This window comes from Argiope bruennichi, chromosome X2 (genome assembly GCF_947563725.1).
Source record: "Argiope bruennichi chromosome X2, qqArgBrue1.1, whole genome shotgun sequence".
In the NCBI taxonomy this organism is placed as follows: Eukaryota; Metazoa; Arthropoda; class Arachnida; order Araneae; family Araneidae; genus Argiope; species Argiope bruennichi.
The window spans coordinates 64,185,269-64,209,692 of record NC_079163.1 but is presented as its reverse complement, the minus strand read 5'-3'; the positions used below and the strand labels follow the sequence as shown (position 1 = coordinate 64,209,692).

The following is a 24,424-nucleotide window of genomic DNA, read 5'->3' as shown; positions in this document are numbered from 1 at the left end:
TCCTTTTTACAGTAATTTTAATCTAAAAATGATTTTTAAATGATGAAGCACGAAAATAGAATTCGTAATATTTGCCTGTATAAGTACATTTATTTACCAATTAATAATAATAACTTTTAAAGAATATTTACAAGGAATATTGTTTTATATAATCAAAACTTTTTTAAACTATATTTTCTTATTTATATGAAATAAAAGAAGTTGAAATGATTTTTTTTTTTGGAGCAGCTAAAAAATTAAAGATAAATATTTATTTTCTGAAATATCTATAACTATCTAATATAACTAGTATAATTTAGTTGATTTGCATGCCCAGTTTACAACATATACTTTAAATCACTCTTACAAATTTGTTTATTTTTTATGCCTAACTTTTCTACTATAAGGAATATTAAATAACAATTTGAAAGCTCTTGCCTTACGTTTTTTAATACATCTCTTAGTCTAAAGTAACAGAATTAAAGACGTGTTCTATTTTTTTTTTTTTTTTGCATCATTTTAGTGATTTTTGTTTTTGTTTTTTGTCTTGCCAATGAATCTTAGAGTTCAGATGAGATAGATGCCTTTCAAAGAACACAAATAATATACTCTTATGAAAGTTTCCGTTTATAACTACTTATCATAAAAACTATTTCCAACAGAACTTTGAAATAGCAATGTTTTAAAGTCACCCCATGCAATTAGCATTAAATCATTTGCATGTTACTATTTAAAAGTTTTTAATACTGAATTTAAAAATTAATACAAATTATATAATACTTTCACATTTTCAAATTTCTGCCCTGTTCATTAATTATTTTACTGTAAAATAAGAACTGTACTTAAGAACTGTACCCCAAATATTTTGAAAAAAGAAGGAATCTTCAGTTAACATTGGGAATTCCAAAATTCAGTTATTCATAACTCAATCGTTTACTCAATATTACATATATTCAAACTAATTTAATCTGGAAGATTTGGATAAATATTCGAAACAATTGAGTTAGTGTAAATCTAAATTTAAAGATGTTGATGAAAATGAACAATAATAAATATAAGACCTTGCATGCAAAAATATTTTACAGGTTGATAGATGGTATATTTCTAACGATGTAGTCATTTGTAGTTTTATAGAGCACAATTAGTTTTAGAATGACAAGTAATGTTTGGATACTCTTTTGACAGACTGTCAATAGATCATGGATACATTCATGTGTTCTATATACAAATTTCATAACTCTTTAGAATTAAAGTAGTGCTGATATATATAAATTCGACTAACAACCAGTTTCATTTGTGATCCATCAGTACTAACAGAACCTGGTTATAAGTCCAGGCAACCATGTACAAGATATATCAAGATGGCACATCTCCCATTAGTTTTCACCAAAGTTCAGTAATTCATTATACAAATTTATCAACAGTCATATACAAAAATGAAAAATATTACACTGCAAAGTTAAGGTGATTCACAACAATGGTTGCAAAACAGCTTCATATAAAAGTAGAAGGAGATAAATAAAAGAAATCATAAATGATTTTATCACAAGTGTAACTCCCTATTATGACAATTACTTTTTACGAGTTTTCAAGTAGCCTTCAACAGCTTTCAAGAAGCCCTCAGCTTGACGAAATCCGTATCCAGGCATATCAACAAGGCAAAGACTGTTTCCTACTTGTAAAAAGTTCACTGTTTGCTCACCCTGAAAAAATGTTTTCCATAAGCAGGATCAATTACAAAGAATTAAAAAAAATCATCACTTAAATATAAGTAAATAATCAAACAACAAAATTTACCATTAAAAAAACAATTAAATGAAAAGATATATCAGCAAAATATTCAAGCCTGTCACACATTTTAACCAAATAGAAGAACATTTTAAAAACATCAACCTTCCTTAATAAAGCAGTTGAAATTTATGGACTCCAAAATTTCAACATATTAACAAAACACTGTTTAAATAAGCTTCCTTACAAGTAATATTACAAAATTTATTTTCACATTAGGTGCAAACAATTCACGTTATTACTTAAAAAGTGAATTTACAAAATTACTCATTAGTTTGAAATTTAAGAAAAGAATTCCAGTTACTTATAAGTAACATAACTTACGGGTTTTTTAGACGTTCTTAAGATTAATCCTGGAACTCTAACAAATAAAGCTCGTAATAAAGAAGATTTTCCAACATTACTACGGCCTATAAATGTAACCTAAAAAGAAAAAAATAAAGTTCAGTAGAACAATATTACAATTGTCATATAATCTCTATGAAAAAAGAAGATAAAGAAATTAAACTGTTTAGATTTTTTTTAACTGCAATTTTTAACATTATGCATTCTTCTGCCTCAACAAAACCAAATAATACAATTATTTATTTATAAAACAAATATACATTAGTGCAAAAGAAATTAATGCTATTTCTAACAATTTTAATGCAAAAGTTGTTACAAAAGATACCACAAATTTACCAAATATTTTCATGGTCTTTAATTATAGATAGAATGATAATTATTTAAAATTTAAACACAATTAAATTCTCATATTTATATTCCAGATAATTACATGGCAAGCTTAATACACTATACATATGAACTTTAATAATTTTTTTATAGTAAATATTTTAACTGTAATAAAAAATAAAATTTTCTAAAAAAAATTCTTTATATCTTAACATTTCACATTTAAATTTTATTTTTACCATTAATAAGTTGAAACCAAAAAAAAATTTTTTTTGTAAAGTTTGGGCAAAAACATACACAATTTAATATCCAAAATGCAAATTATAACAAATGGCTGCCTAGTAAGTTATTCAATTATTTTTATATGAAGCTCATTAACAATAATCAATTACAAATCACTGATAAAAACAGAACTAATGTTTTTTTTTTAAATATTAAGAACACAAAAAAAATATGAAAAACCATAGAAATTACCACATATAATATAATCAAAGAATAAACTGACCTCAGGTAAATTATGATGAGGAAAAGTTTCAATATCAGAAACAGATGCAATATATTTTATTTCATGTCCCTTTTCTGGCATAAAGAGTTTTTGAGCTAACTTCATATCTTGGATACTAGGATTAAAAGGAATTTCATCATCTTTAAATAATGGTACTTCAATAAATTGCTGCAGTTCACTGCAAGGATTTTTAAATCGAGGATCAATTTTCTTAGCACTAGGATAAGTAGACATCCATCTTCTTAGAGTAATAGTAAAGCGATTAAAACCATTCATGCTTTCACCTGCAATGATAAGAATAAAAAATTTTAGAAAACAAAAAACAAAATGCCACCCAAATTCCAAGAGGAAAAAAAAATCATGAGTTTATTTTTTCAATTTTTTTTAACTTTTGATAGTCTGAAGAAATTTGTGGAGCGATCAGCATATTCTGTGGCTAGTGAGAAAAATAACCTCAAAGTGATACAAAGCACAAAAATGCATTTGAACTATTTTTATTTATAATAGGGGTTTATAAATATGTTTTAAAGTAAGCTTACATAAATGTAAGGTTTTTTTTTTTTTTTTTGCTCACTTTTACAAAATAAAAAGAATTTTTTTATTATTATTATTATTATTTGCAACTAAACGTTTTTTTTTTTTTTACATTTTTGGATTAACAACAGCAGATAACTGAAAATCACTGTATATTGATATTCAAGCTATTTAATTAAAAAATATTAATAAATCAAATAACTACCGAAATTTAACCAACTCTCCAATACTTTTTAAAGGCAATCCTAAAAACTTTATATTAATATAAGTGCCTCAAAATATTCCCAATTTACTGACTGCTATATACACATGAGTATAATATAAAAAAATAAGGGGAAAAAACCAATAATTTAGTTAGATTAATGTTTTACTTAAAAAATAGATAAATAACACCCTTATAATTTTGAATTTTTATCAGCTGATGAGGATAAAATTCACCACTGTAACTTTTAATACCAGTGAGGAAGTGTTTCACTCCAACAGTCTAGTAATTTCAACATCTTTCTTCAGAATAATTTTACAAGTTACTTTTCCCCTCAAATTGTCATTATAAATGATGCCTAAAAAGCCTCTGACATTCTGCAGTATGCTTCATGTGTTGTGTTGTGAGGGAGGGTTCAAAAACTGCATTGTAGTAATTTGAGCATAGGTATAAGGGAATTGAAAACAATTAGAGCTTAGTTTTTATAGCTTTAATCACTTCAGTTACGATCCAATATGACAATATGATCATCTCAATTGTCCCATCTGGTAAGATGAACTTTGGTAGCTAGGTAGTAAAGTTAAGTGAAATGAGATGGTGGTCCAGTTTTTCTACATTATTGGGAAATAACACACTCAATTCTAAAAATGATTTGCATAAAAATTACAGAACATTAAAATCTATATAACTTGAATACCAAAATTGTATATTTTACTGTACAAGAATGAGAGATAGCTATAATTTAGGTTGCAATTATTTTATAAATTTGTCTTTTTTCCAAAGGATAAGATATACAGCTAAAGAAGCTGCCTAAATAAAAATTAAATGCATACACTCCTACATACATATATATAAGTTTTGGAAAAAAGATGTAACATAGTGGAAAGACAACATACCTTATAAGAAAAATAAAACAATGGCTGGTTTATAACAGAAGACAGTGGTGTAGATGGAATTGTACAACACACTTCATAAAAAAGCAAATCTTATTGCTGTTGTCGGCAAAGTAATTTAGAAGCAAATATTCAGACTCTAAAAGAAATTTATTTTAAAATCTTAAAGAAGATGTCAAAACAAAATTTTTTAGCTTGATAAGTTGTCATGTCTAACAAATTGAAAGATTTTTAGATTGGAATCAAAAGTTTAAAAAATAAAATAAGTTTATATAAAGTTAGTTCAAGTCTAAATGTCCTTCAAATTAAAAAAACTGTGCCCCTAAAACTTGACTTAAAAATCTTAAATCTTTTTTTTTTATAAAATAAATCAAAATGGCAGAGCCATTAAAAATTTACAATTTTCAGTCTCATATACAGATCACATAGTCTTGTTTGGATCTGAAGATTCTCTGATAAATAAATAAAAGACTGGTGTGATCAGCTGTTGAAGCAGTAGTGAATAAAATCCATAGAATTATAAGCGATCACAGCTACTTATTCCAAAGAGCAAAAATCAAAGCATGAGAAAGTAATACTATTTAGACATAAAGGCATTTAAAAAATGAAATTTAGGTGCAATAATACTTTTATTGATTAATGAAGAAACATAAAAAAATTTCTATTAAAAAACAATTTTATTTCTCAATTTCAAGCTCAAGTGGCATGCCACTGATATGAAAAATTTAATTCAATGAATTGATCATTCATCATGTAATTCAAAAGTATTAAAATAGTATTTTGTGATCAAAACCACAAATATACAAAATTTAAAATCTCTTTTAACAAATTAGGAAATCTATGAAAAATCAATTACAAAATTGTATGTTTACAAACATGGAACATGTCAATAAAAGTGTATAAAAGAAGTTTATACATTCAATAAATATTCCCAGATATTTTGAATAAAGCAATATTGTCATCATTGTAATAATTCAAAAACTTCATGATAATCATTATCAAACTTTAAATGCATTCTCCGAGTTAAATTTCATTGAAGAAATAAAAATTTCCCAGATTCTGAGATTATGACACTTAAATTATCAATCAGCCTATTTTTTAAAGACACAATTTACAAATGTTTCAATTAAGTCAACAAAATAAAAATAAAACTACATTCAATGACAGTAATTCTTCACCTGAAATATTGTAGTTCCCAAAACAAAATAAAATTCTCACAGCAAATACTAGAAACAAAATGTTTCATAAAACATACCTTTTGTAGCAACCAGAAATATAGGATAATATATTTAAACCTTTACTTGGCTACAAGATATAACATAAACAAAAAATGGAAACAAATTGGTTGTATGTTCTTTTAGTTATTTTCATTTTTCATGTCTTTATGCATTTTGAACATTTATGCATCTTGATAATTATTTTATACACATTCACAAGATAACATTAATTAAATCAATTCTGATAGTTTCATAATTCCAAAATTCCTTTGTTTTATACAGTTAAAAAATTTTAAAAATCATTTCAATGGAAAATTAAAACAAAAGAAAAAATTTCTGCATTTCAAAATCATTTAACTATTCTTGTTGTTTCAATAAACAATTTTGAGTGTATTTATCTTCCATCTACATGTGAATATCTAAAAAAGGTGTTACTTAATTTTATTTCATTAATTAATCACTTAGATAAAATACTGAAAACTGGATTAAAAATTTTATATCTAATTTTATAAGGATTTTATTGAAAATTAACAATTTTCCCAGTGTAATACCAACTTTAAAATTACACACTTGGTGCTTATATGTACCCTTAAGCGCATACAATAATAGAAGTTCAACGTATGAGACAGCAAAACTAGATCATATAAGGCATTTATTATCGAAGAATATCTTCAGTGCATACAATGGCTACCTCTACATTGAATTCCATATGCATGCCTAGGATACTCGAGGGACTAACATTACAGCCCTCAATCCTTCTTATAGCTTTGTTATATAAATAGTTTGAAAGGCTGTATATTCAATGGCATCAGAAATCCGAGCATGAACTATACTGATGTTTGGAATGATCCCACTCTAAGCATCAATCTAAGTATAAAGGTAAATACTTTTCCTATGCCCATATGAACATTCAATGCATCAATTTGATTTATCAATTGTCTTTATGTCTTATTTATTAATTTGTTTATCATTTCAAAAAAAAATAAAAATAGTCTGCATTTTTGTTTTCATATTAATTTACATCTTATTGTATTTTGCATTCTTGGATCTGTTTCATTAAAATTAACAAATAGTGTTCTCAACAATCATATTATTAGTATTTTTCCTTAATTCATGTAAGAAGTTAAGTTCCATAGAAGGAAAAAAAAATTCTTTTATTCAAAGGTTGGTTGATTATTTTTTATCCATCAGTGTAAGAAACATTCCTGATAATATTGTGTCAGGCAATTAAATTTGCATTTGTCTACAATAAAATGGTTCAACACAGTCAAAAGGTTATAAAAATAATAAAATTATGACATTTTGAATGATATTTAAAATTAAATCATTATAAAAGTACAAAGGTATGCCTAAATAAGAATTAAAAAATTTTTAATTGAAAAAGTTGAAAATAGAGACCAGTGAATGTCAAACAAGAAAATGAAATTGCCTGAAAGCTGTGCAAGTATTGAATTAAATAAACATTGAATCAGTATATAGAAAATAGATACTGGTAAATCATAGCATGCAGTCAGGCCAGGTTGGTAGCTTGTCCAATGATAAGTGGCCCTCTCTCACACATTAGGCAATATGAACCCCAATAATTGTGTGCGAAAGGAAAGAACAAGCTCCAGCAAAGAATTTTTAAAACTTCTTTTGCTTTTAAAAACTAAGTAAACAAAATTGCAAGAAATTACTTTTTGGTACAAACACTAACCACTTCTGAGGGTGGCCTCTTAGATTTTTATGACTGTAAATGTCCTGCAGCAATACAAAAGGGATACTACCCCTTTTGCTGGAAGTGCATGGTCTTTGCAAGACATGACTAAATGACTAACTTTTTTTTTCTCTCGCTTTTATTTATTTAATTTTATTTAATTTTTATACAATGCATTTTGCTATCATAAAATCGTAGAGATGCTAACTAGCTTTTCTAAAGAAAAAGAAATCTTCATCGGACAACTGCATTCTTTACAATGGGGCATTTGATGACTAAAGTAACATTTGGCAAAAAGAACCCCGCATACCTTTTTTAAGATTTATGTGTTTGGGAACAGTTATTTAATCATGTTTACAGTGTTGTCAGAGAGGCAAAGAATTCTGAATCTTATGGAACAGATTTCTGGACATTCTTTCAATGTTGCAGTTGGAGGAAAATGACATATTTCTATTTTTGAGTACAATTTAAGACATGTGTATCTTGTAGGATTTTTTTTTTGGAACAGGTGAGCTAAAATTTTTGTTTCTCTATTTTTATTTTACTTTTGTTGTGTTGCACACTGGCTACCTTTAGCAATCAGCTGAGTTGCATATCTTATTATTTGTACAGATTTAATTATATAAATTAACTTTAAATTCACCAACTTAATGTAACCTAAGCTCAAAGAATCAATTTTCACTAAAGACTAAGAAATTAATTAGTTACAAATGAATTGGTTAATGAAAAAAATGAATTGGTATTTGAACTCCCCCCCCCCCAGAATAAAACCGGTTTAAATTCATTTAATGCTGATATTCAACAATGATTATTTTTCTTTTGGTCATGTATAAAATGAATTTAAATTACAATTAAGTAACTTATTTAGCAAAAGTTAATATTATTCCTACAACTAATAAAGAAAAAATAAGTAAATATATATGTTGGTAAGCTACATAATTTACCGTTAGACCATAAGTTCTCAATAGGGGCAGTACTGTTCTCCATTAAATGCTTTAGCGGATCCATTGATAATAATATTTTAATATTCAGTATGATTAACCATTTTAAAAGAGTTGCATTAAAATGTTTTTGTTTTTCTTGTTAAGAGAACTGTGGTCAAGAACAGGAGGGAACTTCTATGTTGAGCCTCAAACTAAAAAATTTGGTATAGATATATACTGGAAAGTGAAAATGTACAACTTAGAACTACTGAATCTTAATTAAAAATTAAATAAAATTTTTATACTTTTCTCCCAAAATTGTTGAAAACCTTAGAAAAAAAAAAGAACTTTATATTATCTTGAAAATCAAAAAATTACATTTTCAATGATGCCAATTAAATTCCTATTCAGTTGTTAGTCTATTTAAAATGGATTTTTCAAAAATATTTTAAGATTAATTTTACAACAACATATTTCACTGTTGTAGAGAAATTCTAATTGTTTTCATTATTGCTAAAAATATTTCATCCAGAATTTTTCTTTCATTGTCGATGATGAAGGCACAAAGATAGTTTTATTTTTGTATGCTGAGTAGGCTTTCTTTCTCAAGTATACTTTTTAAAAACCTTTTGAAATTTTTTTAAACTTACAATTAAGTAAGAAATTTTCTTAAACTTACAATTTTGCACCCCTTTATCATCTGGCAAAAATAAGTAATGATGAAAAATTTTTACAGTTCATTCATTTTTAAATACATTCTGCAATAATAATTTTCATATTAGTCAAAGTTTAACCATTTCCATTTCAAATTAAACTTAAAATTTTAGGTAAGATTATAGAAAATTAGGGAGATGCACAGCACAATAAATAGAATGGTGTAAAGCTTCTAAAACAGAACATGTTATTGGCCTATCAAAATTTGAAAAATAATTTACTATCTTATAATAAAAGACAGCAACAAAATATTTAATTTAAAATTTAACAATCATAAATTCTGGTCAACTAACTAGTCGTCAAAGGCTGCTAGTAACAAAAGCCTTTAACAAATAACAAAAGCCTTAGCTAATAACATAATCACCAGAGAAGATTATCTTGATATAAGGAAAAATCAAATTAACAGCATGAATAAATATTAAATCTATCAAAATAACATAGTTTAATTATCTAAAGGATAAATTTATTTGAAGGAACAAAGAACCCTATCAAGTGCTTTGAGAAACGTCATTTTCAGAGCTGGCATGCTTTATACAATCATCTAGAGAACTAAAATGCATACTGACTTGTCCTTGAAGTAGTGAATTATATGAAATATATTTCTATGCATTTGCAATATTAATCTTCAACAGTAAAAAGTATTCTTAAATATTGTATCTGATAGATAGTTTGTATTTTATTTTAAGCTTGGATACACAAAATTGTCAAAATAACAATATAGTTCTGAAATATCAGTCTGCTACACATCTATCAAAAACAAATTTAAAATTCAATATTAATTTTGCATTTTTATTTGATGTTTCTTCCTTCCTTAAATATGCATAATATTTGTATACTGTAATTAGTAATATATTCAATATTTTTTATTGAGAATATATTATTTTAGTTTATCAATTTTAATAATATATGTATATGTCTGTGTGAGTGAATGCACCTCATTATCATTTGGCAGCTATTATTTTTAGATCCAGTCTGCCACTGTTGGCTAAAGAACTCGTTACAATAGAATTAAAAATTGCAGTGTTTGCATGATGTACATATTAAAAATTTTAGCATCAAGCAGGTTTCATAATAAAAGATATGACAACCTTTATGAACTTTATAAAGTCGCTTGAACATTATAAATCATTCAAGTGCACAGCGAAAAGACATTTTCAAAGCTGAAGATCGTTAAGAATAGATTAAAAAATTCATTGTGTAAGAAGAATTTGGAATCCTAAGTATTTTTTTAATTGAAAGGGAATTATTAGATGATTTAGATGCAAAAATAATTACTGATAGGTTTGCAGAATCTTTTAGAGAACTAAAATGCGTTTTGACTTGTCCTTAAATAAGTGAATTGCATGCAAAATATTTTGGCACTTTCGAAGTGTTTATCTTTGATGGTAAGAAGTATTCTTAAAAAATATTGAAACTGGTAGGTAGCTTGCACTTTATTTTAAATTTGGATTTTTAAAAAATTCTCAAAATAACAAAATAATTCCAAAATATCAGTACACCATACACCTATCGAAAACGAATTTAAAATTTCAATATTAATTTGAATTCTTATTTGATATTCTTTACTGCCGTAAATATGTATAATATTTGTATATTATTTGACAACGGATTCTAAAACCCTCAGAACTTTTTCACATGCATTAGGATGGGTTAAATTCATCAAAATAGGGGTGAGAGAAAAGATGAAAGGAGGGGATGTTTACTTTTAACAATAAAATAAACTTGGATTACTCGCAGACTGAATTAAAATAATATGGTCAGAAATGAAGAATATTCACATACACGTGAAATAAAAATTGAGCAAACTCATCCTTCCACGTCTCTCCCCTTAATGAGATAGAATTGTCGAACTGTACTTGAAACAAACTGTACTTGTATATTTGTATGTATAATATTTGTATATATGCATTGTAATTAGTAATATATCTAATATATATTTTAGACTAGGGAATACATTAATTTACAGAGTTTAATTACACATCTATTTGTGTGTGTGAGTGAATGGACCCTTAAACTCTGTAGCAGCCTGGCAACCATTATTTTCAGATCCAATTCACTACTGACAGCATAGGACATAAGAATTAATCAAAAGCAAACATTCTTGATTCACAAAATAAATGATTGAATAAATATTTATTAATGGGCAGCAGAAAATATGACAAAAACTGGATGAATTTATAGATGAAAGACATTATATATATATTTCAAATAAAAATTTGAAATACAAAAAATTATAAAGTGATCATTTTTACTTAAAGAGTTTTTTTTTTTTTTAATCCATTATTAACAGTAACTCTTACAAAAAGAAGGAACTAGGCTCTTTAGTTTTTAGATAACAAAAAGAATATGAAAATATTAAAATGGTGTGGTGCTTATTTCTCAAGCCTCCTGAAAACCATTTAGTTTTGAAGATGATATATACAATCACAGATCTTAAACATAATAATGCCATAAAATACATTCAATATTTTTCTGAAGCTTTTTTAAGATTCATATGCACTGCCACTTTTAATGTATAAACAGGAAGAATTGATCAAAAAATTTATTCCATCCATTGTATATATTTCTTTTAATTTTATACAAACTTCATGTCATATTTTTAAGGAAATATCTGTTAACTAGGTTCAATGCAGAAAGAATTTCAGAAACCCAATAATATTTTGGAAGCACCCCCCTCTCTGATTTTATTAAAAAATACAAAGTTTAATGAGATAAGAACATTTTTGTGAAAAGAGCAGTCATCTGGAAAATTAATGATGGCTAATGATTAAAGAAGTCACACTTTATAAAGTAAAAACTTTCCACGGTTTATTTTAAAAGAAAAAATTGTTCGTCTAATCAGTAAATCTTGCTAAACTTTATAATTTAAGATATTTCTTGACCATCAACTTAAAAACATCTCTATGTGTTCTTTTTATTCTTATTGCCTATTCAATTTTGAAATTTTACTTAGTAATATCATATATGATAAGTAATTTCAATCTTCAAAATTAACAGCAAATAGAACAGCTTTTTTTAAAAAATAAACAGAAAATCAGTAAAACTGCTAAAGACAAGTAGTGAACATAAATAATCCCCCCCCAAAAAAAATCCTAATATGCATAAACTCATGCAAGTTTAATTACTCATATTTTAATCATATCTAGTAAATTTTAACATTATTTACACCAACCAACCCTACACACTTGATTTTAAGGCCATCATTTACAATGACTTAAGCAAAATGCCCAGTTCTCCTGACTGATCATATAAAGATGATTGCTTGCTCATATTTTACATTTTAAATACGCATTTCTTCAAATAAAATTTTGAATTTAATGAATATTTGTTAAATTTTTCTGAAACAACATATTAGAAGTAATTTAAATTCAGACAAAATAATTAGTCTTAATAGGTTATGTCTTTATGATTATTTTAAACATAACAAAGGAATAAAAGTGGTTATTTAGAGAAATGTTTAACAAATGAGCACAGTTCCCTAACATTCCATAATCATTTGTTTACTTTAGAATTGTCATTTATAAACCAAATTTACACCAATAAATTACTTTACCCATGGCATCAAGTGTCAGATATTTGTTCTAAAATAAGAATCACTTAAAAATAATACAGTGTAAATAGCGAATAACACAACGGCACTTCAAAGCAGTGAATTATGAAGATCACTTTTGAATTATACAGTACAATAAATAAACAATACATTGATATTCAAAACCATCAAGCTACAAAGGAAGAAACATAATCTATGTTTCCGAATTTTTGCATTAAAAAATTAATTTGAACATGAAACAAATAGACAAATAAGAAAATGTCCAAATAATTTTAAATGTTTTACCTGAATTAATAATCAAATACCGAGGACTATATTATTCTTACTTAAACATCATTGTCCTCACAGAAATGTTTACATTCTGTTAATACGAAATGTTCAATCGCGGATTCGGAAACTCTTCTCAATTTTGCGCATGTGTCAGGAAGCGTTTATTGTGTCAATACAGGGGTGAGAAGAAAGATGAGGAGAGGAGATGTTTACATTTAGAAAGGGGATGGATTCGGGAATTAGGAGGAGTAATAAGCACTCATTACTAGGTACCACCCCTTAGAGAAGTCTCGTCCATCGGGATACCGAGTATCGTTCGCACCAGAATGGATCCTCGAATGTGGTTGTAAATAATGACTAGCGTCTCAATCGCAACGTTTATCCCTATGGGATGAACGAATCCATCACAAACCATACTTTTCATAGGTAGGACCGTTTGAGTGAGAGGGACACCAGGGATAAGCGTTGTCATTTATATGTTGAGTTGTATCACAAAGTCATAAAGCTTTTCCCTGTGGTTTGGGAAGGAATGATATTTTTTTTTTCCAAAGGATGTGGTGACATGTTAGCTTAAAACATATTTTTCAGTAATCTTTTTACTTATTTAATGGATGTTTAATACAAATTCCTTTTCATCTTTTATAAGTGTTCCTTTGTATATTATTTAACTACAGCGAATGCTGGAGAAAAATGACATAGTGTTAATCATTCAGTACAAATGAAATCCCCACATCACTATCTCGTCGAATGTACAACACAAGTTTGATATTAACATTTGGGCAGAGTCATTTATTTGGACCGTATCTTCTCCCCGAACGCCTCAGTGGCAAAAAGTATCTTTTTTTCTCCCCGAACGCCTCAGTGGCAAAAGTATCAGCACGTTCTTCCGGATTTACTGCAGGGAACACCGACAATTTGGTTAATGTACAACGGAGCACCAGCACATTTTAGTTACATTTGTGAAATCTGACTTATTGTTTGCGAATGAAGTATAACGACCATCAATTCTACAATGCTCATTAATGAATACTTGCTCACTTCTTTTATTTTTTCGAAAGCATGAAAAATTTACATACTAGAAGGCCTCTTCTCGATTACCTTTTTCCTCATCTTCGCATTCATAGAGCCATTCTCTTCGCCAGACTCTTTGTTTTTTCGACGTCTGTTTTTGCGATTTTCACTGAATAAACGTTACCTGCAACCCTATGTTTTCTGGTAATTTTTCATCTACTTAATACCTATTATCCTTGCTTTGAATTTTTCTTTCGAATTTGACAACGCTCTCTACGAACATCGGTACTGATGTTGCAGCGATATTTTCTGGTTCACATTTTATTTTTTCTTGAATATCTTTAAACTCTCCAGTTCTCATACTACACACTTATATCAAATCATATAATGTAAAATTCCTTACATTTTCAAGCTTTTATTTTTCTTCACGTTTAAATATTTTTGCAAATATGGGTTCTAAACTACTTTTTCGTTTTCAGTAATTTACGACCCCTTAGATAATCAAATTCGCATGTTACCAGCACGATTTTTTTTTTTTTTAAGAATGTGTTTACACTTAAAAAAAATTCGTAGTTAAAACATAATTTGTTATTTTTTTTTTAATTAATTTTTTACAGTTTCCAACAGTTTTCCGTCTCTCTATATTTTTGCGATTTTCTCTAATGGGGTCAATTCACGGTCACGTGTCAGGTACCAAACAAACCGTTTCTGTTCAATTTTCAACCGTTCTGCGCATGTCGTGATGTCTGCCGATAACGTTGACACTGTTTACATTGTTGTTGACATTGTTTAGTAAATATTAAGCTAGCCGATCAATTATTAAAAACTTCTGATTTTTTTTAAAGATATTATTTTGAATTACTTTCTCCAAATTTTCTTAGTTATATATTTTTATTTCTTATATTAAAATTTTAATTAATATTTTCAATAGAATTATTGTTTATGCAAAATTAACTAACATCGCTTTTTAATTCGTCTGGTGCCGCTTTATTCTTTCCTTTCCCATATCCCCCCACCCCCATTTTTTCATCCGAAGGATACATTTTGACAAATGACTATGGCAGTGTTTTTGAAAAATTACATATGTTCTTTTTTACATATTATTCAAATAGTATTGAATGTTGAATTTTATGAATATAGTTCCCCCAGTTAGTTCTTTTTAAAAATAATTATTACTCTTAGATAAGTTAATATTTTAAAGCTTACTAATGAAATTATTGTATTTTTTTTTCTTATGTAATTACTTTTATAAATATTGAGAGTTAGTTATTTGATGTTTTCAGTTTGCTTAAAAGAAAGAACATGAAACTCAAATTAGTATATATTGAATAAATTATGTTTACAATTTCAAATTAGGAAATATAAAAGGTATGGATACCTTTTTTTAAATCTATGCAACTTATGAATAAATAATTTTATTTTAATTTGTAGAAATCATTAAAGGAAAACAAACAAAATCAAGCTTTCATAATTTTTATTTACACATTACAAATATATATATATATATAAAGAGAGAGAGAGAGATATAAAATATATGTGATAATTATTTGAAAAAATATGATCCAATGTATGTTTCAATGTACTCACTAATACAAAAAACTAAAAAAAAAACTATTAACTATTTATCAACATTTATTTTTCTAGACACTTAGAAATAATATAAACACAGTATGACAAGAATGTCAATGTAAATGATGAAATCAATTTTTTTCAACAGAAACATCCTAGATACTAAAGAACAGTTTTTTTTATCACTAATAAAAACATAATGTTGAACAGTATACTTTTAAAGCAGAACATTTATGAAATTTTTTTAAATGCTAAAGTTACATTGATAAAAATTAAATTGAATGAATATCATAAAATAAAACAAAAACATATAATAGAGTAAATTTAATAAACAACAATAAGGTCATGATATATATACATATATATAGAGAGAGAAGTTAAATAGGATATAAAGAGGAGTTGAAAGAAACACTTTTATGCTTTCACAGAATTTTATAATTCAAAATTGATATGTTAAAGAAATAGAAAAAAAAAAGTGAAACATGCATGTAGCAATGAAGTTGGGAATAAAAATTATATAATAAATGCTGATATGGAAATTGATTTTCAATGAAAAGACCTTTATTTATTAAAACAGAAATCACTGAGGTGCACAGTGTTATAACAGGATATTATGATAACAGTCAATTTCAGTTTAAATACAATAAACTATTGACATTTCATTTTGAACAATAGAAAAGATGTTTGATATAAATTCACTTTGAATCCATCACAAATCTGCAAATGTAATTAGAAAGCTAGTAATATTCACTTCCACCTAAGTTTAGCATTATAGCAGTTGTTATTTTTGCAATAGGAGTTTGTTTACTTACGTTAATTAAATTTAGATAAGATTTTGTAAAAAAATGCAATGTAATACTCATGTAAACATTTTAAAACCTTCTAAGCATATTCAAAATTATCAGAAATTTCATCAAATGTGAATGAAGTAAATTAGAAATGCACTCATGATTTTGTTTGATTGTTTTTGGTGGCAAATCGCTTACCGATTTCTTTTTCTTCGAAGAGTTTTTCTAACAAATTACTGGAACAGCTATATTTAATAAATGGACACAAACTGAAGGAATTCTTCAAAATGATCGGAGCATATCATTGACTTCGAAGGCTTGAAAAAATCTATACCAAAGCTATCAACCCAAGTCAGGTTTGTTGAAATTAAAATAAAAAAAAACATTTTATCATGACAGTCACTCTTGTATTTCGCATTAAAGCATGCATCCATCAGCACACCAGTATTTCCTCTGTTAACACATAATAAGAGGAAACAAAATGACTCAAAAATTATAACTTCAAACGTAAACAAAAAATCCGCTTCATACTTGGCGGAGAACGTTAATGGCAGACTGATCGACGAGAGCGGCGCAGATGAAACTTAAATGCCATGCGCAAGAGGTACATGACATGTGACTTTTACGTCACATGAATTGACCCCATTAACCGTCGTTTGGGATCCCATGTTGTCTGGTGATTCTTTATCATCCTGATGTCTACTATCACCCCTGTGAATTTGTCAATCGAATTCGGCAACACCCTGTATACTTACTTACTCAACATGCTATGTTTATTATACCACTATGATATGAATGCTATTGCTTATCTTTTGTGTTTTGTTTAGTCAGTTTCATTTAAGTTAGATATAAATTGAAGACTGAATAATTGAAAGTAAAGAGAGAGGAAGATCTAAATACTTTCCCTGAGCAGTTAATTGTGATATCAAGTTGTTTTTACAGTCAGGACTTAAAAAAAAATTCTAAATTATTATTTAATAATTTTTCTAAATTTATGTTAATATTGTTTTACTCATTTTTTAAAAATAAAGTTGACTTAGATCACTAAATTTGGTTATATGTCTTCTACTCATGAAATGTGTTATTTAATTATGACTACAGATATGAATTCCTGTTATTTTATCACCTTAAATTATTTAGAAATTATATGTTACAAGAATTTAACATGCATTTGCTTAAAACTAGAAAGCACAAGATTAATATAATGACCAAATAAAAAAGCAGCATATATGGAATGGATAATGATTTGTTTTATTTTCATATTAGATACATGGATATAAACAGATCATATACTGTGATATCAATATCACATTACCTCTTCATTTACAATGTAATTTATACATCTCTAAAAAATTTATATGATCTGTTTACGAAATGCATCACAAGAACAAATTTGTAAACAGCAAAAACATCCATTACAAATATAAGAAATGGCGATTTAAAAATAGACATTAATCAAGGGAAATTTATGATAAATTATTCACACTCACTAGATAAAAACTTTTTTTAAAAGAAGAAGAAAAAAACCGATATCCACATTCACGTACAAAAGCAATGACAACGTTTTCCCTCATGCTCATCGAAAAATGATTCAACTGAACCGGGAAAAGTGTTGAGCTACAACTGAACATTTAAAAGACAACGCTTATCCCTGGTGCCCCTCACACTCAAACGTACATACCTGTGAAAAGTACAGTTTATGATGGATTCGCCCATCTCGTAGGAATAAACGTTGCGATTGAGACGCTAGTGTGGATAATGAACGACGAAGCTCTGTATACCACCAGCTGAATTCATACAATGAAAGCCCATTTGACCACGACCTCCGTAATACAAGGCCTCACAACTAGTTTGTGACGTCACACAATGAGGATGATTGCCTGCCGTGAGCAGAATCCTGCTTTCTTCCTTGATGTGTAGGTATATTTTAAATTCACTTAAAAATAACTTACTTTCCTAATATTAAGACATGAATCTTGCATAAAATTCAAGATTTATTTTTTCCCGTGTGAATAAAAGAAACGGCATGATAGAAAATCTTAAAAGTCCTCTATAGCGTATTGACCATTTTATAACATTCAAACTTTCGAAGATGTGAATTTATTAGATATATACATTGAGGTATTGTTAGTTTTCTTGTTTTAATAGTTTTATTTTATTAAAAGCTGTTAAAAATCGTTTTATTTTTTCCTTGAAAATATTTTTTAAAGCTTGAAATTAAATTAATCATTAAGACTTTTTAAAGCTTTTGATGATTTTTTTTATTGTAGTGACAGGTAATACATGTATTTTATAAACTAACATATAATTGTTTACTTCTCAAATTACCTATGAACTTTCAAATAAAACATTAATGTATTTAATATCAGATTTAAATTTTACACCAACTAATTCTGTTGATAAAAAAGAATTACTTTCACACCTTGTTTTTTCACATTAAGAATTGTTTTCATTTAATATATTAGTAATTCATACAATTTAATAAACTAGCTTTTATTACATCTGATTTCACATTTCAATGCACTTATACTTAATCTGAAGTAACAGTAAAGGATAACACAAAAAAATCACACACTATTTGATTCATAACATTTTATTTTCAGAGACAATAACAAAATACATTTTGTTTCTTTATACTTTATTATAAATTTCACACAGAAAAATGAAAATAATTATAATATTAAATAAAGTTAAAATACAAATTTATAAATAAAAGTTAATAACAATATTAAAAGAAACAATTGTGATAAAAGTCAATTAACAATTTATACTGATATTACTTGTTATGCTTGAAAATTTAATATTAAATATTTTTATCATCCCTCCTCTTTTTCAAGTTAGTAATTTTTAATTTTTTTTCCTTTCTTTTTTCTGCTTTCTTTACAGCTAGGTTTTTTTTCTGAGCTAAAGCTTTAGCTAAATTATCATTTTTTTTCTTAACATAATTATTTAAAAATATATTTGTGGAGCACCAAACAACTTTCCAGATAATGGAATTAAACTGATGACCTTCATCACATGCTCCACTATCACAGAATTCATTTTCTTCAAGAATAGAATATGTAAGGCAAGAAACTATTTTTCTTTGATCGCGAAGTTTTAGGAATTCAGACTCATATTCGTCGCATATTTTTTTAAATACTGTAAAATTATAGAGCACTGCATTTAAAATATGTTCTTGCGGGAAAGAAAGTTTGCCCCTATCCAAATTTTTTAAATATTCATGTTCTGGGGATAATTCTATCTCTTTATCTAACTGATGTAAATATTTGCAGGCAGTACACTTAGATTTTTTTAAAACAGAAAAAATACAATACCCTGCAAGATACATCAAAACAGGAAGGCTTTCTTGCAAATTCAAAATGTCTGTTGGTTCTACTTTAAGGTCGATGAAAGCAATTGAAGAGCTTGGATCATAATCCGGAAAGATATCATCTGTTTCAAAATTTGTAATTTTAAAGGTGCCGAAAGATTTGCTGGGAACGGACAGTTTCAACAAAGACTGAATTCTTAATTTTTTTTCACATTCAAAGAGTTGCTGTGTTGAAATATTGTATTGGCAACCTGCTAATCTGCGATAACAGTCAAACCTACTTTCCAAGTCATCTGTTTGAAGCTTGCCAGGGAGAATATAACTCATTTTAAAATTATCTTTACAATAAGATGAAATTTCTATTAAAGCTTTGGTAGTTAAAACTAAAGCAGTCCTTGTTTCTTTTGTAAATGTCCCAGTATTAAATTTCATGTCTTCCCAATTATCAAGCCATTTTAAAAATTTCTCTAAAAATAATATCTTAATGTCCTTTTTATCAAAAGTGAATGGCTCCTGATACCTATTGTTTAAGCGTTTACCTTTATTCGGTGTTTTAACATTAACAATTTGCCACCATGTAATAATGATTTTTAAAAACTCAGACGTATCCTTAGAATAGATTAAATTTTTCCTTTCTCCTAATTCAACAAGAGCTTCTGCAACATGTTCATTAAAAATACTCAAAACCAACTGAACGTTTTGCCTTTCCATGTTTGATGGAGCAAGTGCTTTAAGACTTAATTTAAAACCATATTTAACTAAGCTATCCGATTCTAAGTTGTACAAATCTCTTATAGTTGAAAATCGAGCTGTTTTAAAGTTAGCTATATCTTTTACCTCAGGAACCAAATCAAAATTAGGATAGAAGAAACATTTCCCATCATTTTTTTGATTTAACCAATTGTTTCTCATACACTTGAACAAATGAACAGGGTCTACAACATAGAACAGTGGTCTTTGTTTATTAACTGGATGAGAATAACAATAAGATAATTCTGGCGGATCAATAAAAAGTCCAACAGCTTTCCTATTAACTGAATTATTGTCAGTAATAATACCAATAACTGTAAACCCAATACCTTCCAATCCAATAATGATTTTCTTAATAAATTCATGCAAAATTTCCCCTGATATGGAATGCACTGGCAGAACATGAACAACATCTTTATACTGGGATGCAATGCTTTTGACCATAAAAACTTGGGCACTAGAAGCAGAAGCTTCAGAATCACACGACATGCCCGTTACACAACCCCCTTTATACTCAAAATATTCTTTTATGTGAACTTCATCTAGCAATAAAGTCACAATTTTATCTTTCTCCTGCAAATATTTAAATTTCTGTTTTATGTACAACAAAAAATATGAATCTAGCTGTTCTAATTGTGGGCTTACATTATACTTTGAACACAGATGATTTATAGTATTTGGATGAGGCAGAACCAAATATCCACTTTGTCTTAGGAATTTATATGCAGATGGTGCTATAGTATACAGTAAAGATGAAAATATCATTATATCAGATGAATATCTGCGTGCATATTTATTATTTATAAGAAAAGAAACTTGCTCCATCAAAAAATTAATTGCTTGCGAGCTAACTTCAGAATTTTCCGAAAGGGCCTTTAATAAGTTGCATATTAACTGGACTGTATCTTTTACTTCAATTTTCCCTTTTAACTCATACATAAAATTTTCTAAATGATCTAGAATTTCTATAATTGTACCTGATTTACTTATGACTAATGGAAAAGAAAAATTGCCTAAACTTCTAACCTCATGATCTGCAACATATGCATGGGCTTCTAATTTGGAAGAAATTAATAAAGAATGACTTACCTTAGGAGCTTGAGAAGTGTCTAGACAAATAAAAATTATTTCGTTTGCTTTTTGAATTACACTCCATATATTTGATTCAAAGTTTTTAAATTTTAAAATTAAATCAGAAAAAGTGTTGATTTTTTCTAACTCCTCTTTTTTTGCTATGTCCTGAAGACTGCTATTTAAAGCTGCTTTTAAGTTCTCCATATCCTTACGTGTTGCCCTATCCATTGGAGTTTCTCTTCTTGCTTTTGATTCCGAGGAAAAATATGAGGGTAAATTAGGGAAAATTGAAGGTACAGCACCAGGTACAAGCCTAGAAAAAAAAAAGTGGAATTCATTAGATAAAAAAAATTAGTAATTTTATAATGCATAAACTGAAAGCTAACGTATATTGGACAGTATTAAATAAAATCATACTATTAAATAATAAAATTTAAAATCAACAGAAACATTTATTCATCCAAAATAAATAGTTCAATATTGTGTTGGAATGTCTAAAATAATTATTTATTATTACTACCATTCAAGCAATACAATATTCTACATGAATTAATCAATTGATTTTACACAATATGAAAAATTGATTTAAAAACAGTTAACTTTTCATTACTTTTTTTAAAAAGTTTAAGATATTTTGTAAAAGTTGCATTCATTTATAATTAAAGATTGTATATGACTAATGATATTTAAAAATAATAAATATTAATTATTTTATATATAATCTGATGATTTATAGATAAACAAAAACTACATTTTCTAAACCTATATGAGCATGCAATTCATATTGTTTTACAACTATATCTAACTTTTTTACATAATATTTTAGAACAAAATATAAATTTAATTTGCTACAATCTATAGTCATGATATATATAATAAAAAATTAAGTTTTATTATTCATTAGAAGATTTTAAACTTTTTTTATAAGAGTATAATAACAGTAAATCACTTAAGTACTTTGTAAGATTTTGGTGATAATTATTACATATTTCTAAAAAAAACTTACCTTTTATACTCCATTGGTACTTGAATAAGTTCTCCTGTACTGGTATTAAACGCTTCTCTAACAGTTAAAAACTGATTTTCTGGAAAATGTTTAGCACAGACCTACATATATGAAACAAATATTAGGCTTAAGTCAAATTTTAAAAATATATATATGAAGTATAATTAAAAAGATACAGAAACAAAACATTTTAAATATTAAGAACAAATTAAAAAAAAAGACTATGAGAAGTAACAATAAAACAAAGAAATTTTTTATTTAGCTCAAGCAAACAATACCAAAGTAATTGGAAGCATAAGCAACTAAATGTAGAGAAAACAAAATGACAGAAATGGAAGTTATACATAATTTTAAATGTTTCACAGTTCAAGAGAATTAATTAACTAAAAATTGTACAAAAAAGAATCAAACTTACCTTACTATATTTAGTTGGCACGAAATTGTCCCGCTTTATTGCAGAGATCCATGCTCTTCTAGTGTTTTCATCTTTTGGAAACGAAAATACTGAAATATTGGGGCTATTTTTCGTGTAATTACTTTTACAATTAGGAACACAGCACGCACTAGGCATCTTTATTACAATAAATTAAAATTAATATGAAAAAAAGATCAGAAAAGTTTTAAATAAAACCAGTAACACATTACCCGCACTTCGCTACGCCAACATCTACCGTGACTAACCGCACTCTTTTACACCAGCTGCCTTTAGAATTTTCCTGAAAATTCATCCTAACTCGTGACGTCACGGGCTGAACGCGTTGGGAGTTGTGAGGCCTTGTATTACGGAGGTCGTGATTTGACCCATTCATTTTAAAGCTTCGACGAGTGGACAAAGACGGTGCTTTTAGTAGGAAAGGCATAGTGTTTATTAGTCAAAGAAGATAAAAAACGCTCTGATTAACAATTGTCATCTAAAAATTGATAAAGCCGTTCAACTCACGAGATTCTGAATTAAAGACCAATTACCTCACTTCCAAATAAACTATAAAACATAAGGAGTACAAACTTATTTGGAGACTTTACTCACTGCACCTGTCCCACGTAGGGAGCAGAGCCTGACTAAGACAGGGGTTATACGGGGCAGTTATCTCGGGCCCCCACATCAGAGAGGGGCCCCAAATCGAATACAAAATTTATTTTACGTTTCCTACTTTAATGAACTTTTTTAAACAAAATATCAGTACAGTGTAAAATCCGTCAGTTTTATGTTAGCTTCTTCATTTATCTATCGTATGAACACAAAAAATTTATATTTCGTAAATCCATGGCTTTCTAGGGCGGAATTCAACTAAATTTTCGCAGAGGAGGGCCCCCAAAGAAGTTTTTGCCCCAGGCCCTGGTAAGGAGGCATTTTCCTCAGTTGTGATCGACAGTTGTGATCGCCATAGAAATCGGCACAAGTCAGTTTTTTCTAGAACTTTGAATCATTTCCTATTTTTTTCCCCTTTCTGTTTTTCCTCTTTCTTTTTGTGCTTAGCTCTTCAGATTTTGTTATATCTAATTAGGGATGTAACTGTGAATATCTTTGTATAATTATATGTTTTCTGTGTGCATGATTCTGTATTTGTAATAGATTTGATTATTGAAAAATAGATATTATATAATTAAAACTAATGAACCAGATAATAGATTTACAATAGCGTGATTGCAGTTAGAATCAGCTGTTGAAAGCTTTCGCCCCATATATACCTTATTTTTGGTACATCTGACTCCGGAAATAAAAGTAAGATGCGATAGTATCATGATTTATAATATCATGTTCTTCTTCGGTTATTGGCTGAGAATAAAAAAAAAAAAAAAAGTAAAAGTACCTTTATAACAGAATTTCGATAAAAAAATAAGTAGAATTGATTTGAAAAATATTGTAGATATACAAATCGATAGTGTTGATGTGATGAAACTATTAATGCATTGATTAGATATTGACGATCGAATTTACAGAGGATTTTGATTGATACATTTTGATGAAC

The 24,424-nt window shown here is 27.6% G+C and overlaps 2 protein-coding genes across 3 annotated transcripts in view; both read right to left on the bottom strand.

Moving 5' to 3' along the window:
- The window catches only part of LOC129960759 (GTP-binding protein 8-like), a 30,173-nt gene extending 16,868 nt beyond the window's left edge, over nucleotides 1-13,305 (bottom strand). Inside the window, exons 1-5 of one of the 2 annotated variants that reach the window (XM_056074371.1) lie at nucleotides 12,959-13,303; nucleotides 4,577-4,712; nucleotides 2,945-3,228; nucleotides 2,092-2,190; nucleotides 1,555-1,682 (exon numbers count right to left, since the gene is read on the bottom strand). In XM_056074371.1, the coding sequence (XP_055930346.1) occupies nucleotides 1,555-1,682; nucleotides 2,092-2,190; nucleotides 2,945-3,220 (503 nt within the window). In that variant the 5' untranslated portion in view covers nucleotides 3,221-3,228; nucleotides 4,577-4,712; nucleotides 12,959-13,303. Of the gene's footprint in view, nucleotides 1-1,554; nucleotides 1,683-2,091; nucleotides 2,191-2,944; nucleotides 3,229-4,576; nucleotides 4,713-12,958 lie in introns of both variants that reach the window. The other variant, XM_056074372.1, reaches the window with a different exon arrangement.
- On the bottom strand, nucleotides 3,225-23,220 carry LOC129959790 (uncharacterized). The gene is made up of 4 exons (XM_056072683.1): nucleotides 22,870-23,220; nucleotides 22,455-22,555; nucleotides 19,629-21,761; nucleotides 3,225-3,228 (listed from the first exon to the last, which is right to left on the bottom strand). The coding sequence occupies exons 1-4, from the start codon at nucleotides 23,023-23,025 to the stop codon at nucleotides 3,225-3,227; spliced, it is 2,394 nt and encodes a 797-aa protein (XP_055928658.1). The 5' UTR covers nucleotides 23,026-23,220.
- Nucleotides 23,221-24,424: the final 1,204 nt, after the last annotated feature.

Coding starts and splice junctions, on each gene's coding strand:
- LOC129959790 (XM_056072683.1), bottom strand. CDS start 23,025: ATGCCTAGTGCGTGCTGTGTTCCTAATTGTAAAAGTAATTACACGAAA. Junction 22,556..22,869: donor TGCCAACTAAATATAGTAAG/GTAAGTTTGATT, acceptor TCATATATGTAG/GTCTGTGCTAAACATTTTCC. Junction 21,762..22,454: donor GTACCAATGGAGTATAAAAG/GTAAGTTTTTTT, acceptor TTTTTTTTCTAG/GCTTGTACCTGGTGCTGTAC.